Source organism: Gavia stellata, chromosome 6, assembly GCF_030936135.1.
Source record: "Gavia stellata isolate bGavSte3 chromosome 6, bGavSte3.hap2, whole genome shotgun sequence".
Lineage (NCBI taxonomy): Eukaryota > Metazoa > Chordata > Aves > Gaviiformes > Gaviidae > Gavia > Gavia stellata.
In genome coordinates, this window is record NC_082599.1 from 17,503,757 (window position 1) to 17,522,313 (window position 18,557).

At 42.4% G+C, this 18,557-nt stretch overlaps 1 protein-coding gene across 1 annotated transcript; it reads left to right on the top strand.

Moving 5' to 3' along the window:
• On the top strand, positions 1-14,253 carry MAP3K8 (mitogen-activated protein kinase kinase kinase 8). The gene is made up of 7 exons (XM_059819015.1): positions 1-351; positions 3,164-3,328; positions 4,844-5,105; positions 7,257-7,363; positions 11,562-11,714; positions 12,345-12,591; positions 14,120-14,253. The coding sequence occupies exons 1-7, from the start codon at positions 16-18 to the stop codon at positions 14,251-14,253; spliced, it is 1,404 nt and encodes a 467-aa protein (XP_059674998.1). The 5' UTR covers positions 1-15.
• The last annotated feature ends 4,304 nt before the right edge of the window (positions 14,254-18,557 follow it).

The window sequence follows — 18,557 nt, forward strand, 5'->3', positions numbered from 1 at the left end:
GCAAAGTGGACAGTAATGGAGTATATGAGCACGGGTAGTGATAGCAAAGAGGAGATTGACTTGTTGCTAACTAATTTAAATATGTCTGAGGTGATAGACATCATGGAAAACCTTTATCCAGGTGGAGACCTTGCAGTCTATGAAGACAGCTTAATTACAATGTGTGAAGAGGCAAATCAAAATGAAGAACGTGCGGAATCTTTACTGTTTTGTGAAAGGGAGGTTTCTTTGATGTCGTCTGTCAAATACGGGACTGTGGAAGACCTGCTTGCTTTTGCAAATCAGGTGTCTAACGCTGCAAAACAATTTAAAGGATGCAGACAGCAAGAATCTGGAATCCTCTTGAATATGGTATGTCTCTTTTCTTTTTACTTGAAAATTAGTAGACCTTAGGAGTTATTAATGAAGCTAAATAAAGATCACCCCCAGTCCCAAGAGTAACAGTCAGGCTGTTGTTCCCTGTGCAAACCTGGGACTGGAGGGGGTCTCTGAAGTTATCAGTTATAGCATCTGCAGTCTCAGACAGCTATGGAGAAAGGTCTTTTGTTCAGAAAGATCCACTCTATGTTGCCTCTTGGTATGGTTGGAGATTAGAAAACATTTCCCAACATTGAATACAAACTTGAGACATGCAGTAAAAAAGTAAAAGCCACAACTGTCATGGCTTACAGGTTTGGGAAATGGTAAGGGTTTTCCAGTGCCTTGTGTTTATGCAGTAAAAAGTTCATTATGCAAAACTCCCCAATAAAGGTCTAGGATCTGTTTTGGTATTGTTGCTGAATTCATTCTATCTGCATAAAATGTAAAAAGTAATAATATAAGGAGAAAAAGCATTTAGTATCAAGTGTGACTTTGAGAATTGCAATATTATGTGATATCACACACCGCTAAATTCAAGTATAGATGCATTGTTTTGATATATGTTCTTTTTTTTCCCCAAAATGATTTGTGTTGTACGAGCATCTGTAGATATTAGTGTCATTGGACTTCTATTTAAAATCAGCTGCTCTGGAAACAATCAGTTATGAAATGGAAGTTTATTCATATATGTTTGTGCTGCTGCTTTATTTTCTTAAGATGTTCTACATAGATCATCTTAAAAATCTTGTATGTAATATGTTTTGTATGTGAACGGCGGTTGCTTGAGGGTTGCTGGTTACTCAGATGTGAAATAGCACAAGGTATTGTTTTATTCTGATTTGGAAGGAACATTGCAGTATTGCAAAACAGTCACTTTTTAAACTTTGTAACTCTGAAGTGACACTTAGTAATATTAAACGTTTCCTATACTTACGATAGACACTGTTCTGCATACTCGTGGTTGTTTTGCTTGTATGTTATTTCTATAGATGCATACAATTGGTATGAACCGAGTACTCTTAAGTGCACATGATCCATTGAGCAACTGAGGACTGGAGGCAGGGCATTACCTGTACATGCATTTCAGCAGGTGCATCTACATTGTAAATAGCATTCTAGTTAGGATCAGGAGTGTTTCTGATTGCCTGGTGACTCCCACTGACTGCACCATGTCTCGTGTCACGAAGGGTCTTGGAGCGCACAAGCTGGATTTCTTTCAGTTGAAACTAAACTGGAGGATGCATTACAGCTACAAATGGGCATTCACTTCACAGGACTAGGCTAGGAAGTAGTCCTGAAAGCCTTCTGAAAATATGAGCAGTGTGGTGGTCGTTGCTCTCTTGCTCTGCAAATCCACTCCACTCGGTCTGTGTTACTTTCCTGGATTTCCAGGATAGGTATAACCCATGTGGATTAGCTAGTCTCAACCCCTTGAAATGCAGAAGCGAGCAGGATGCTACGAGATGTACGGATTGCTAGAGTCTTTACCTTGGCTCTGATAAGTAGAGGGGAGGCTCATTCTGCATATCCTAAGCAAAATACTTTTTGTTAAAAGACACCCACCCCCCCAACCATTAAGAAGCTTATCCTCCCCAAAATTAAGAACTTCTAAGAATCAACTTATTTCATGTAGATACTAGTCACAAATGACAGTTTAGCAGTCAAGAAGATACTTCCCTAATTGAAAAACGTGAAGGTAGTTAAAGCACAGAAAGATTATGTGCGTTACATCTTAAAAATAAATCTAAACCCAATAATCTTGCTAATATGCTGTTATTTTAAAAGGGGTAGCTGAAGAGCTGAGTACATGAGACCATGTGACAGACATGAAGTGATAAGTATCCTTGATCTGCTTTTACATATCTGCAAGAATCTTAATAGTAAACAGGTTAATGATATTCCAGATACTGACAATACTGCATATCCCTGAATTAATTAGAAGCGTATTCACAGGAAACATTACTAATTCTTTAGCTGCAAGAATATTAAGAGACCGAAGAAATAACATCAAACCTCAAGCAGTATTCACATGGCTGTAGTTAGGAGTTTGATGTCTCTCTCTGTCATATGCAGAGGGAGGGAGCTGTTTTGAAGCAAGATTTAGAGCAAGATACTGACTTAGATGCTCTGAATCGCTTCCTCGAGGAGCCCTCCTCACCTGTTGACAGTCCAGAGAACGAAAGCTCCCAACATTACCCACCTAAAGTAGATAGTGTGACTCCTGCTTTTTTTTTTTTTTTTTTTTTGAACTACAGTATAAAACTAGAAGGTGGCTGGTAAAATCACGGCAGACTTCTTCGACTTTTTACTAAGCGGCAGAAACTCTGATACAAAATGGAAAATTAAAATGTGTTCCCCTAGCAGTACATGTGATACTAGGAAATGCTGAAACTCTTGCTCACATTGTATAAGATAGCCTGTGAGTAACAGGTATGTGGCATAACAAGTTAGCAGATTACAGGAAGGACAACCATGTGCAGGTAAATCTAATAACAAGAGGTGGGTAATTTCATTAACCCAGCTGCTGTTGTTGTTGTTTCAAGACAATTAATTGCAACTTACACTTCGTAAGTTAGTCACTGGAAAGAAACACAGATGCCTGGGCTGTGAATGAATGCCACACCTCACATGCTGTTCCCATTTGGTGTTTCTAAATAAAGACTGCTGAACAGATCGTATGCATCCTACACATATATGTGAGATATATATATATTTTTTTCTACTACACGTATAAAATTAATTAGGCTTGAAGTAGTTTTAACTTCATTGTGATTTGTTTTTTTTTTTTAATGTAACTCCACAGATCACACCCAAGAATGGGCGCTATCAAATTGACTCGGATGTGCTCCTGTTTCCGTGGAAGCTGACTTACAGGAACATTGGCTCTGATTTTATTCCTCGGGGAGCTTTTGGGAAGGTGTACTTAGCCCAAGATAGAGAAACCAAGAAACGAATGGCGTGCAAACTGGTATGTTAGTTCAGTAGTTTTATCTCTGAGCAAATACTGTATGACATAGTACATACAGCATATTTGCAAATATGTCTGCATCAAATTCCACTGTTAGGCTGATGATCAGCTTGGTTTTTTGGCTTACACAAGGTAGCAAAAATGCACATTTTTAACTGTTAACTTGTTTTAATTTTTTGGCTCTGAGACTGCAAAAGCTTCTGCATTTTGAAAGTATCTGGAAGTATGTGTAACTGCCACGTGGGCAGGCCTGCTACAGTGTGGGGGTAGAAGAATTTCTACTTGTCCTGCTGTACTCAGGGTGGTAAAATATCAGCATGAGATCACGTCCCTGCTGTCGGCAATAGCAAAACCCTGTTGCTGCAGATGGTTTTAGGATCTTGTCCTTTAACTGGGGTCCTCAGACTTAAGTTTTCTTTACTCTAGTGCTATTAATGTCCCTGAGATCTCAGTTTACGTGCAACTCTCATTGTGTTTTGGGCACTGACTGAGCTTAAGGTTGTGAGATGTCTCAAGAAAACTTCTGAGCACCCCCTTATTCTTATCCAACGTTTTCTTTCAACTTTACCTTTCAACATACTATTCTGAATTGGGCAGTTAATATTTAAGACCAGTAAAAGCTCAGCTGGGACATTGCTCTATATCCCCTGGCTCGTGAATAAGTACCTGTATTACTTCTGTGTGTGAAAGAGTTGGGGAGGCAATTGTACGTCCTTCCATTGCAGCCAGTGTATCCACATGGGGACAGATTTAGTTTGCCGCTCCTGCATAACCCACTGCAGTATTAAAGCATCCTAATGTTTCCGAAAATACAAACAGTATTTCTTATTGCAATAAAAATATTAGCCTCTTTCTTGGTTCACAGCCACAAGTCTGAGGGAAGGAGAATAAAGAGAGTGGTAGTAGCATTTCCGTGTGTAAGCAAACACTGCTTTTTGTTGTCTTAGCAATCTGCCGCCAGTACTTTTTAAAGAAATACAGTGCTGGGTGCTCACTTTAAAGCAGGTTTCATTTCTTGTAAGCCATAAAACAGTGCTGATAACGACTGAATTGAGGTCAGTAATGGTCCTGAGCATGGTTAGTCTGTAGACTGTGCTGAGCTCTGCAAGCACCGATCCACGTGTCAGACGAGTATATAGTTCTGGTAGAGCAGATGAGACTGCACAAAGCTAATGGAAAAAGCAGTGGGATTTTTATCTCCTTCACCAGGAAGTTTGCATAGAGCTTTTGCGTAACCACCGGATTTTGACGGGAATAACTCTTGCTACATTGCTTTTTCTGGAAGATTGCACTTCTTATTTGGGCATGATTCCAAAAACTCTCTCAACTTTAAACAGGATGTATCTCAACTGGAAAGGAAGAACAAGTCACAGGATCAAAATAAAGCTCCGTATTTTAACAAGTGGATAGGAGTGCTTTGCTTCCGTCTTCCATTTTAATCTATAGGATAACTAGTGTTAGTACAGATAACTTGTTTTTTGAGCTGTTTTCTGTGGTTTTGTTTCAATGTTCTAGGTCCCAGTGGAACAGTTCAAACCATCAGATGTTGAAATACAGGCGTGTTTCCGTCACGAAAACATTGCTGAATTATACGGTGCTATTTTGTGGGATGAGACGATCCATCTCTTTATGGAAGCCGGAGAGGGAGGATCTGTCATGGAAAAGCTGGAGAGTTGTGGTCCTATGAGAGAATTTGAAATCATTTGGGTGACAAAGCATATTCTGAAAGGACTTGACTTTCTCCACTCCAAGAGGATTATCCACCACGATATCAAACGTATGTGTGTGTGTGATTCCTTGGAGTGCTTTCAGGTCCAGGCTGGGCTGGGGCTCTGGTGCAGAGCCTGGGACTGGGCTGGGGCACATAGCCTCACATCTGTGAGAGGGAGGGATGGATAATGCTCAACAAATGACAAGGTCAGGTTCTAGAGATGATCATTGTTTACACTATTTATTAATTCACTTCAGTGGAGAGGATGATTTGAAAGTCATAGTTCCTTTGCCTTTCTTGAGCAACACGAAATAAAAACCTTAAGAAAGTTAGCAAAATTATCAGTCTGGTTTAAGCCAGAAGTTTCCCTCCTTCCATGTAAATTCATCCTAAATGCTCCCATGCCCACCTTCCACTTGCACCTTCTTTTAGGTTTTATGTTTCTGCATGGCTGTTCCTCAGGTTGAGATACTTTGGAACTAAATACATAATTTGTACTGGTTTTTTTTCTTTCAAGAATTACTGCAATTTTTAGTATATATTTGCTTTTAAAAAGTTCTGGGTATTAACATGTGTAAATAATCAAAATGTATTGATATTAAACCTAAATTAAACACATTAATATTAAATGGCTTTAAAATTAAATTTTAATGCATTACACTTAATATTAAATATTGTTTCTCCCAGCACCACCTCCCCCTGCAGACAGATAAATTCTGCCTTTCTAGTAGCAGTGCTTCTAATGAAGATGTATCTCTTCTGCAAGTTAATTTTTGCTAAACTTGAGGTTTTAAAATAGAAGTATTCAAAATGAAGTGTTGCAATAAATAGTTGACAGAAGACGATTATCAGGAATTGCTAAATTTTTATCTCAGTTTTGCTTTTTTTAGTTAATGTGGGTCAGTACTTCAGATGTAAGCCTTTGAGATTCTGACAGCTGTAAAACTGCTTAATTTTTCCCTTAGTTGTGGTTTCTCACTTGTAGTAGGAGTCTTTCCTATGGGTTTATTGTAATTGGCAGTAACAAAGACATTAATTAAAAGGTTTAAAAACCAAACCAGCCAAAACCCAACCGACTACATCTACATCGTGGATAGGAGAACCAGCCTTTTGTGCATGTGGTGGATGTGAGTGCATTTTGCTTTTGCCAGCATTTTTCTGCATTACCGGATGCAGGGCAGGAGCTGAGGTGGAGGCTGCCCGGGGCTGGAGGTGCCTGGGTGCAAACCCTGGCCAGGCTTCTGCCTGCAGGGAAAGGTATCCCTAAAATTACAAATTTATTTACGTAGTTTTGTAGCAGTAGTAAGGAGGCAGGTATGTGAAGGGTTGCTTCAGGAACCGGTACTGCTGAAATCAAAGCTCGCGTCTTCCCAGTGGATGGTCACGGTGGCCACTGTCAGGATGGAAAATGACCCACAGTTTCCTCTGGGAGAAAATGCGTTTCTGTTGTATAACTTGGAGACTTCATTTGTCCCTGTCTTCTGGAACAGCAAACAAGAATTTCTCAAGGCTTACACAGAGCACTACCTTCATAAATATTTGATCAGAAATACACATGCAAAGAAAGCCTCTGAGTACAAAGTTGTGCCTTAGGCAATTTTGTGAAGGAAAGTGAATTAAGCTCCTAGATACTGCTGCAATTTGGTGGGAGTTTGGAAGTCTCCATCTTTTATTACTTTTGCAGCCATAGTCTCTCTTCTGTCATCCTGCTGAGCTGCTCTCGCTGACCAGTGCAGGAGACTGCTGTGGCTGCTGTGGAGGGGCCTCGGTTCCTCTGTACTTCTCTCTTCATTTAAACTGGTAGTGTAGAGAAACCTCTTGGTGACCGACAGTTTTGTTGTTTATAGCCAGACCTGCACCGCATGCTTTCCACCTTGGAGACCATTAAATGTCTTCAGAGCAAGCCTTGTTGTGCTGAGGTGCCTACCAGTCCTCCACCTTCCTGCCTTACCCTCAGCCATTTTCTCTCTCTCTCTTTTATTTTTTAAGCTAGGAAAATGACCAAGTGTTGATTCGTCTTTTACGTAAACCAGTCCAGTTTGATTTTAAAGGTATGATTTAAAATTGGCCCCAATCACTAACAGACCCGTTTTGGCTAGGAGGAGGACTGTGCTAATTGCCCTTTTCAGGCTAACATCCAAATGAAACAGGCATGTTGTAAAATAAATGCCCAATGTGCTAGAAACTTAAATGTTGTCATTTTTGTTTTTCTTTTAGCAAGCAACATTGTCTTTATGTCAACCAAGGCTGTTTTGGTGGATTTTGGCCTAAGTGTTCAAATGACTGAAGACATTTACTATCCCAAAGACCTTAGAGGAACAGAGGTAAGAAGCTGGAGGGACAAAAGCGCTTATGTTGTATTACTCCCATGGTTGTGATGCGTAAGCTCAAATTTGGAGCTTGAGGGTAGAAGCTTGGGTACAAGAGTTTTCTAATAACTTATCAAAAAGTTACAAACAAACATTAGTATAATCTCAATTATAGTTTTATTTTCAACTTGCTGAATGGCGAATCAGGTGTCTGAAAGCCATGTTACCTTCTCTGCAGTCCCATTTGTTAGTGATTATTAAATCTGAAGTCAAAGAGAAATCGGGGTTCACTGAAGTCAAACAAAGGGAACAGTACTTTGAGGAGGGTTGTTTGCAGTGAATCAGCTGCTGGTCAGAGACGCTTCAGACAGGAATTTGTTCTTTGCTCTAGCAAAGATTTCTTCTGAGATACCAGCTCTGGGCTGGGGTGGCCTGCTCATCACAGTTGTTTGACTCCTCCTTTGAAACCGCAGAAATTACAGACCTCTGAGTTTTGTCCCTTAGCATTTCTAAACTCTGTTCCTCATCTCCATGTAACCCTCTTGTCCTTCGGGGGTTTTGTATGGCACGGTTGATGATTATCTGGTAAACTGCTTGGACATTACAGTGATGGAGGTGAGGGACTTTTAAATGTTCTCAGTGACTTTCACTCTGAATTTGCAGAGAGATCCTGCATGACACTTGGGCTACCCTCACACTGAAGTGTTTCCAGAGCTGCAGCTTTAGCAAATCACCAAGCAGCAACAATTAGCTTGGATAGCTGCTGCAAATGTGGCTTTGCATGCTCTCTGTTGCCGGAGGAGGTTGTTTACAGGAAACACTTCAGCTGAAATGTTGGCGCTTACCATTTTGATAGTCTTCCACAGTACAGGCATGTGCTTAGAGGAGATACTTCTATAGCTGACAAAGAGCATTTCAGTCCTTGGAAGGGTAGAATAAACCAAGATTTCACAGAACGTCAGGCTTGTTTGTTTATTTGTTTTCAAGATGTTTGGGAAAATACTTGAACACTTGTTTTCACTGTCTTGGAAGTCAGGGGAGTTAAGAGCTTAAAATACTTACTGTACTGGAAGCAATGTGTTTTCTGGCATTTAATGTATATGCTTTGTGGGTTTTTTATTTTGCTTTGGTTTATTTTTTCTGTATGTTTGTTTGTTTGGAGCGGTTTTGTGTACTGTTAATGAGAATTAAAAAAATAGTGGGAATGAGTTTGAAGCCCTGGTAGGTATTTCCCAAGGAGGAGATGTGTGTAAACAGGAAATTTCCATGTTTGTGGGGTGCACTGGTGATTATGTGCTTCTGGCTCTTGGAGGACTGGCCAAGTTCATGTTGGTAAGAACAACTGCGAAAAACACTTAGTTCTTCATTTAGTAGGAAGAAAATTATTCTGCACTGTTGAGCACCTGCTGTCATGTCCTCAGAAAGCAGATAATCCCCACAACCCTGAAACATGGTGGTGCTTGGTGTTTGCTGTCTCAGGGACAGGTTAGCCAGTCCCCGGAACCAGCAATCCTGCTGTTCTGCTGCAGTATCGCAGGCCAGAAGTAAGGTTGCAAAGGGAGCGCTGGGAAAGGAGATTTTCAAATACCAGTCAAAGACTTACAGGAACATCACAGATGCTCACAGTCTTCTTCCTAGGCATCTTCTTCTCCACAGTGCCTGTGTTCAGCCTTGTGGGGTGGCTAATCTACTTACCCACAAATGCCGTCTGTAGTCTTTGATAGCATTGGCTTTCTTGATTTTTTTTCGAAGTAAGATCTTGACTCTCCAAAATCCTCCTGACTTTTGCACCCTCTATTACGCAGCCTTAAGAAGTGGTGCAGTTGTCCAGGAGCGCTGTTTCTGCACATAGTTGTGCAACCCCTTGTTAGGGCTCTATCGCTGCCATGCAGCATCGTGCCTGTGAACTGGCTGGTTTCTCTTATGTCTGATATTGGCAGGGACTGGTGTCCACGGAGGAAGTGGCAGTTGGAGTTATCTTTCTCCTGTGCATGTTCTCCTCTGGTGGTTTAAGGGTTTTATTTGCTTCTATAACACAGAAAGTCTGAATGTAGTGAATCTTCTTTGTGTTTACAAAAATGAATAGTTGCAATTCTGGGCAGAATGACTGAAAGATAGTTAAATTTTGTTTAGTTGGTGTAGCATGAAAAACCTGGGCTTTCTGAACAATGTGTGTACAATGCATGCAGCACAATATACCATGGTTGTGATTAAACTGCTTTGCAGGAAATACTTTTTCTAGGCATTTGCTACACTTTCTATTATGCTTCTGTCACTTTGTTAAAATATGTAAGGTTCAGTTACAACCATTTAAGGGGAGGAAAAAGTCGTCTGCTAAGGTTTATTGAATGTGGAAGGTGTGATTCATTTGCAGGAATGCTACACTAAAACTAGCACAGTACAAAGAAAAGGACTGGTTCTTAGCTGGGTTGTGTCTCTGGTCTGACTGGCAGACAAGTGCAAGCCCAGCAGTAGGAAGGAGTGAGAATGGGAAGATACCTGAGGCTTGGGCTGCCTACTTTGGTGACAACAGAGTCTTAGGCTAGTCTAAATCAGTCTGAAGTCACAGCTTTGGTGCACATCTAACTTTTGCTTTTTATCCCTGTGCAATCAAGGTGCATCTTGACCATTTTCACACTTTGACTATAACTGCAGACAGGTTCTTGTTCCAGCATTGTTTTCTCCTCAAGAAGGCAGCTGCTTTTTGTTTATATAGATTTCACTCAAGTTGCACTGTATTTGCTGATGACTTTTTTTACAGAAATAGAAATTCTGTTCTTTGCCCCTTATGAGACTTAAAGGTGGCAAGTGCAGACGCACTTATTCTTAGCACTGAGGAAAGCAATGGATAGGAGTAAGTAGCAGCTGTAGATGCCTGCTGAAACTTCGCACATGCTTCTGATCTGAAGCTCTGTTTGCAGATATGGTATGTGATTTACTGGGAAATATTCCTTGGAATTTGTGTAAGCCCTACAGCCGTTCTCAATCTGTGGTAATAAGTAGTCAAACCATGCGGTGATGACTTAACTTCCTGCTCTCGTGTCAGTTAATGGCTTTTAATGTGATTCTTTGTGGCAGGATGACTTGAACTAATTAAAGTTCTGTTTGACTCCTTTAGAGGGAAATTGGGTGAAGGAAAAGTAGAAACCAGAAGCAAACAGGGCGGCTTGCTAACCTAGTGTGTTGTGGGCTGTGCCCACGTTGTGATGAAACCTACTCCTTCGGCCAGTGGCGGTGGCAGAGCTGTGCGGCAGCTCCTGCCAGCCACGGGGTGTGCCTCCTGCATCCTGCCCCACTGGTTCTCCTCCAGCTGCGCTCCAAGCTGCCTGGAGCTGGCAGGAGCTTCCCACCAGATCCTTCTTCAGAGTCTTGACAAATCCAAACGTTTGAGTGAAATGTTTGGATGGAAACTGTGTTTTGGTTTATATGAGATTAGAATTTTTGGTTTAAAAGAAAGATGGAAGAGCGATGCTTGCCTTAATAGCTGCTGTGGGGTAACCTGGTGGAAAGGGCATGCAGCAGGACTTAAGAGACCTGGCTTTTAATTTATGCCTTGCCTTAGACCTCACTTGTTCCTCCCTATCCCATTTCTTAGGATAATGTCCCATCATGCAGGTTATTGGATAAGGGGGAGAGAGGAGGAGAAGAGTAAGGAAGTCAGGAAGGTGTCAGTTCTGTCCAGAAGAGTTGTGTAGTATCCAATGTAACTGGGATTTGAGGAGTGGACTCCTACCCTCAACTGGGTGGCTAGAAGTGGGATCACCCTCTCTCTTTAGCCTAGTGCATGCCCATGTTGTTCAAGCAGAATGGAGCAGTCCCAGCAATGCCCCACAAAACAAACTAGCAATTCAGGCACCTCCTTTTGCTGTGGAGGAATGAGGTTCCTGCTACCCAGCTGAACGAAGCAGAGCCATGGCTTAAACCTCAGCCTCTCACAGCTCAGCTAAGTCCCACAGCCACTGAGCTGTGGCCTGTCTGGGGAAGGCAAACCTGGAATATGAGTTTGTCCAGGTGCCAGACCCGAAAATCTCTGTGATTGTGGTAATGTGCAGAGCAGAAATATCTTATTCCCCAGATGGTGCTTGGTCTTTAGGCTTCAGGTACTAGTGGGATGCATCCCTTCAGAGGGGGGTTTCCTGGATCACAAAATGTCACAATTAGTCTTTGCTTGTTGTCCCCTGTTGATTAATCTTTTTTTGACTATTCTTCACAGATTTACATGAGCCCTGAAGTTATCCTCTGCAGAGGCCACACAACAAAAGCGGATATCTACAGCATGGGAGCTACTATTATTCATATGCAAACTGGCATCCCACCCTGGGTGAACAGATATCCTCGTTCTGCATATCCATCCTACCTCTATATTGTAAGTGTCCTTAGCAAAGCTGTAGCTCAGTTTCAGTTGAAGGGTTTCCTGTACTCTAGTTGGGAAAGCTCCAGTCATATAAAAACTATCAAAATATTTGTCAGAGAGATGATATCATCCTTTTTGCTTCGGGGGAGGGAGGGAAGAAGTGGGTTTTGATCATTTAGGGGAAGACAGAGGCTGAGCTGGAGTAATTTCTGTGGTTTGTGTTACGATTTACAGGCCTTGAGTTTACTGCAAGGACAGGGTTAGAACAGCGTGAAACTTGATTGAAACAAGCCCATTGGTGTTCTACTTGTCTGTTTTGCTTAGAAGCTGCAGATAAAGAGTGGAGCCTGGCAAATTTGATTCTCTGGTTCTTCCAGCGTGGTACAGAAATCTGGTGAATTTGCATTGCACAGGATTTTAGGCTTGCTTGGAGTTGCATTGAGTTTTTAAATTTACGATAAAATGGGATTTTAAAAAAGGTGGATTTTGTGCAGTTACATGTTCAGTTCTAATTGATCAGCCCAGCTCAGGGAGATGATGAGTTGTAAGTGGGGAATTCCCAGACCGCTCGTGGTTATCTGTGACTTCCTCTTCCATTGTTTTTGGAATAACTGTTTCGATGGTCTTTTTTTATTCCAACAGATACACAAGCAAGCTCCCCCTTTAGAGGACATTGCTGAAGACTGCAGTACTTCCATGAGGGAGTTGCTAGAAGCAGCTCTAGAAAGGAATCCTAATCACAGGCTGTCTGCAGCAGACTTACTGAAACACGAAGCCTTACACCCACCCCCAGAAGAGCAACCGCGGTGCCAGAGTCTGGACTCGGCGTTGTTTGAAAGGAAAAGACTACTCGCAAGAAAGGAGCTGCAGTTGCCAGAAAACATTACAGGTAACAATATCAGGTTTACTTGCCGTGCACTTTCTAGATTTTACTTTGTGTCAAAACTTGATGTGAGTGAGTTTAGAAACAAACGAAACTCAAAAAGCTTATGGAAAGAGACCAGTAAAAATCCCAATTGTATGAGATCAGACCCAGAGCTCATTAAGTGTTATGTAAAACACCCATTGACTTCAACAGGGGAAGAACTTAGCCTGAATTCTGCAGCTCCGGAAGGGCTGGCTCATGAAAAAGCCCTGGCAGTCATTCAGGGCACTTCTTCACGAAGTATATATAGGCTGCTGTCCCAAATTGCCTTAATTTGTCACAGTAGTAGAGATGTTTTAGTGATACTAGTGATTTTTTTGTTAACAAAAAAAAAGTCCCAATAACCACCACCACCAAAACCAACACTTTTTGCTTCCTTAAAGACACATGCAAAACCATAACTGTAACGTTGCTGTGTGTCAGCAGTACAAGCCCTTTGTTCTAAAAACAAAAATGACTGTAGGATAGAACACGGTTCCCTTGGGCATTAATAAGCGCTTTATGAAGGGTAATACACGAACCAGTTAGAAAACTCGGTGTGTCCTCAGGTAATATCAAGACCAAGGGAGATTTGGTGCCAGCAACCTGCTAACAGGCTTCAAAATGCTTTTATTCTACTTCTAAAATGTGTTTGAAGGGTCCTAACAAAAAGCATTTAAAAACTGACCCCAGACAAGTGGTTTATTTGATTGTGATAAGTATTTGAAAAGGTATCCATGCAAAGTTTTGGGTGCTGTAATGCATAACTGTTGCAATGAATCCACTTAATGTTTAAATCAATCACAGTCTTTGCATCTAGAATGGTATTGCTCCTTCTGGATTTTGCCTTGTGCGTGCGTAATCCTTTGACCAGCTCAGGCTATCTGAATCAATTATTTTGAAGATGAAAAAATATTTGACCATTAAACTGGAACTTCACTTTAGGTGCTTGAGATTCCAGGACACTCATTACACAAGTATTCAGGGGAGTTCTGCCATTGCAAAGGTTTCTTCAGACCTTGATTTAAAAGAAAAAAAAATTGAAACTGATGGTCCCATATTTGTTCTCTATTGTCACACCCAGCTACCCAAAGAGGATGTCATCTGCTTAGATGAAAATTCCCCTTTAATGAAGGGAAATTCTCAACTGGCAGAAAGCTAGCAGGGTTTCTTCTTGCACCGAACTCTCTTTTAGCACTATGGCTCAGAGGATGAGGAAGCTCTGCCTAGCTGTCCCAGCTGATGGAGGGTTTTTTTAAACAGTTAAAAACACTTGCTGTTTTCAGTAGCAAACTGCTTACCTTTCTTTGCCCTAGAGTTGTGGGCTGATTTGGTATCTTTTATTTTGGTTTATATGAGGTTTATGTTATATTGTCCTTAAAAATGAAGCTTTCTAAATCGCAGATAAATAAAAGCAAATATTAGGCAATTATTCCAGTAATGTCTGCAGCTATGGAACTGAACTAATGTAGCTATTTGTGCAATAAGGACATGGTTTGTCTTTCCTTTTTAGATTCCTCATTATGTACTGGGAGCATGGAAGAGTCGGACCTGCTAAAGAGGCAAAGATCACTCTACATAGATCTTGGCGCTCTAGCTGGATACTTCAATATTGTTAGGGGACCACCAGCCTTAGAATACGACTGACCCAGTAACGTTGTATGTCAGCAGGTCAGAAATGGACCTTGATTTTAAGACTTGATTTTCAAATTTGTACATGAAAATGTTGCCATTGTAGGCTGTAAAATGTGAACAGTGTTTAATTGCACAGATGATTAAGCTAAACCCTTAGGGGCTCTGATAAGCTGATCGCAAGCAACGATATTTGTGCGTCTACTGGCTGACCAACAAGGAGAAGGCAAAAAGAACACTGCTGGGAATGTCTTAATCCAGGATATCTTTCTGTGCTGAGCCTTGCACTTTTATAAAACTTGTAATATATGCTTGCAAATACTTCCAACAAAAAAAAAAAATTGAGCATGTGGGCTGTAAGATTCAGTCCACCTGAGCTGTCTTTAAAGAAACCTTCCAAAAAAAAAAAGTCCTTGATTTAACCAGTCAAAGACTGGTTCAGTCTTGTTCTGTCTTTGAGACTTGGCCAGTCTCTGGTCATTCTTAATGGAAATCAGGGCCTCCCTTAAGCTGAGCTAATTTCTATCAGCTATCTCTGGAGCCAAAGCATCATTTGGTTACAGATGGTTTTAACTTTGCATCTTCCCTGGGCTGTCAGAGCTCAGCAGGGTGCTATTACCCTTCTCCATGGGTGTAGGGAATCCTTCACTGGCTATATCGGTTAACTTTGGGAATAGCACGGCAAGCTGGCCCTGACAAAGCATGGCAGTGACTCTACCTGCTTCCTCTGTTACAGCTACTGCAAGGATATCTTGGGTAGCTTTCAAGGGTAGAGCAAATGTTATTCCCTATTGATAACAGTGGGCAGGCTCCTCCAGACTCTTGCTTTTTAATACTTTAAAATTGTACACGTGTATAATTGCCGTGAGTGCTATGGCTTGGAAAGTGTGTCATTAGTGACAAGCTGTGTTGATGTTCCTATGGAAATGGAATTATATTGTTCTTGCTGTGCCTCATACATTTGAAACATGATGTTTTGGATGATAGTAAAACTATGTAAACTGCATAGTTCTGTACATCCCATGGGATGAGAACGTAAACTTTTATAAAACTCTCTTTGATGCTTAGGATGACTCTTTATAAGCATTTGTGTTAAAATGGCATACTATGTATGTTTTACACTGAATCCTTTCTGAAGCACAGTCTCTTTTTCATACGTCTATTATTTAATGCTGCTCCTATGTAACACATGATCTTAAACAGATGATTTCTAGTTTGATACTGATACGGTCAAATGAATAAATCCAGCTCAGTGCCTTGAGATGTGGTCACTCTGTTCTTTCATCTTTGAAAACAGTGTGGGGCTGTGACTGTATTTGGGCCAACCTCCCCTACCTTGGCTCCAGTACACTACACGCATTGTTGCACTTACTGGGGAGTTCTGTGAAGGTCACTGTTGATGGATTTTGGACTCTGGTAACAGATGCTGGGTGTTTCTGACAAAATCTCATTCTCAGACCCCAACACTCCTTCTCAACTGCATGGATGTTGCACAGCGGTTGTGTACAACATGCAGCGCTTCAGTCCTGATGTTAATTGCTGCAAAATACCCTGCTGGGAATAACCCACCTGCTCCAGTACTTTGTGCAAAATCTCTAGATGACTAGCTGCTTTGAGCAGAGCTGTGTAGAGGAGCTCTCTTCATATTTACCCTGGCTGTAGTGATCAGGATATTCAGGGATCAGACTTTCAGTGCAGGTGACTTAAAGAAAACATGACCTAATGGTTTGGATGCTCACCTTTCCCTTGGGAGACCTGGGTTCAATTTTCTGATCTTTTGCTGATGGCTTTTGATCTTTGATGAGATTTACAGAATTAGTGGGAAGCAGCTTTTCAGGTAACTGGAGGTGGGCTTAAAATCTCTTCCCCAGTTTCCCTTCTATCAAATTAAGGTGTTTATCCCCACCAAGTAGTGGCTAGATGCTATGCAAATGCTTATCAAGTGCCTAGATACTTCAACAATGAGATCCAATTATAGGCTGTTAGGGGGCTTTTACCATTGCTTGAAAAATGTTATATTGATTTTTTTCTTTTATTTTTTTCTTTAATGCCATGCTCTTCTCCCCCACCCAGTTAAAGGATTTCACATGGAAATCTGCATATCTTCACACTATGCAAGTAATAAGTGACCAGGTTATTCAAAGTAATTACAGTTTATGTATTGCCAGACATAGGTGATAAGGTTTGGCTGAGTGAACTGATAGCTCTGTATAGGCACATCCACAGGTCTAAACAGTATGAGGCTTCATGACAAATATCACTTCAGAGGACTGGTACACAGTCAACAAATAGCTGTTCAGGTACACCGAACACCAAGTATTGCTACCAGCTCTCTGAGCTTTCTAATAGCTGAGGATTATTTTTCAGGTGAGCCTCAGACTGCAGCTAAGCAGGGATTTCTCTCTGGAGCAATACATCATATCCCAAGCATATCAGATCTTTCAAACGTATCCCATGGTGGTTGATACCTGCATCGTGTAGGTTCACCTGTTTGTGTCACCGCCTGGGGAGGGAGGTCAGGGAAATAACCTGGGAGGGGGAAGATTGTTTCTCTATTCTGGTTGCCTGAGCAGCTGTGTGCTTGGAGCAATCAAAGCTGGAGGTGAGGGGGAGGGAATGAAAAGGGATGGTGGGAAAACCCTGCCAGCAAAAGCCCCAGGGGGATGGCTGGTCTGCACTGAGCTGTGGGATTCTGCACATGGTCTGCCTCTGTTTGTGTTGACTTCTGGTGTGTAGTTTCATTTTCTCTTGGGGGAATACTGAGACTCATGCTAACTGCAAAGGAAAATACAAGTGCGTGGAGAAACCCACTGCTCGCAGTAATAGGTGAAATTAGGGAGCCAGAGGTGTCTTTTCTCCTCCTGGGTTTAGCAGGTTTCTTGTCCTCAGATCAGCCTGTGACCAAGACTGAGCCCTCCACTGTCCTCCTTCGCGGGGCTTCCTGGTGTGAGAAGCCTACAGTAGGTTTGGAGATACTTTGAAGACGTGCTGAGCTCCCCACTCTGTTCATGAAGGAAGGTCAGGTTTAGGTCATGCCTTTGAAACAACATGGGGGGAGAGAGAAAAGTCAAAGTCTCTTTTTTCCTGTTTTCTTGTAGCTGGTGCTTCTTTGCACTCCCCGCTCCCCCTCCTGTCTCCCATGCCTCCCGCAAGCAAGAGGGTTTCGCTCGCTGCCTGGTTTCTGCAGGTTTCTTAACTCCTTCTAAATTCAGGCCCTTGTTTTTCTAATCCTGCAAAAATGTCAATGGACAGAAGAGTCTGAGAGGAGCAATTGGAAGAAGGAGAAATAAGGGTTTTGTTGCCTGGAGGTTAATGAGCTTCCCTGTTAACCCAAATGGAATTTTGAGAGAAGCTGCAGTAGAAGTACAGAGCAGTTTGCCAGACGCTCCCTGTGTGTGGCGGTGGTGAGGATGGCGGGGGAGGCCCTTGGCCAAGCGCTAGTCCCTTTGTTGGGACCTTGGGGAAAACAGTGTGTTGCTCTTCTGGCTAAATGGCAGAAGCAAAGAGGCAGCTGGGGAAGGGACACTGGAGGCATGACCCCTGCAGCAGCTGGGAAGACCAAACGTGTCGGTTGGGAAGGGATGGGGTGTAGGGAGCTGCACAGTGCTGTGTGTGAATGGCTGGAAACAGCTTCCCTTGGGACCGTACAAGCTGCTTCTAAGGCTGGCTCAGACACCAGGGTTGAGGACTTTGCTTCCTACGCTTGCTTTGCATCCCATGCCCAGGTAGGAAGGACTTTGCAAATTCCCAGTAAAGGAGCACCAAAGCACTATTTGGAGTCCAAGCATCCTTTTGTTTTCATTACAGGAAAGGCCCAGCAAGGTCCATTTCTAAAACTGTCACCATCCAAAGCTAATCATTTGGGCAACGGGAAAACAAGTCCTTTATAAATGGTGCATGCTGGCCAAACTCAGCAACGCCCAAAAAAATCCAGCCAGCCCTTGGGAGTGGCTCATTACAGTCCCATGCGTGCACTCGTGCTGCTTCAGGCTGGCCACCAGAAATAGCCCTGCTGACTGATACTGGGGCACAGTGACTCACTGGGGAGGAGGTGAGCTGCCATGACAGCCACGAGCCTTTGCTCACCCGTGCCCCACATCTCCCGGGCAAGGCAGCACCATGTGCCACCTGAGCGGTGGGGTGGCACGGCCACGTGGTCAGGCTGAGCAGTGCCAGGAGAAGGTGGGATTGTCCAAAGAGAGGCTGTGAGAGCGGGGAGAGCTAGGGATGAGCCAGGAGTGCTCCAGAGTGAGGTGTGCAAGAGAAAATGGCTGTGCATAGCTGATCCTCATCAAAGCTACATGCAACAGCAGCATCAC

Coding starts and splice junctions, on each gene's coding strand:
- MAP3K8 (XM_059819015.1), top strand. CDS start 16: ATGGAGTATATGAGCACGGGTAGTGATAGCAAAGAGGAGATTGACTTG. Junction 11,715..12,344: donor ATCCATCCTACCTCTATATT/GTAAGTGTCCTT, acceptor TTATTCCAACAG/ATACACAAGCAAGCTCCCCC. Junction 12,592..14,119: donor GTTGCCAGAAAACATTACAG/GTAACAATATCA, acceptor TTTCCTTTTTAG/ATTCCTCATTATGTACTGGG.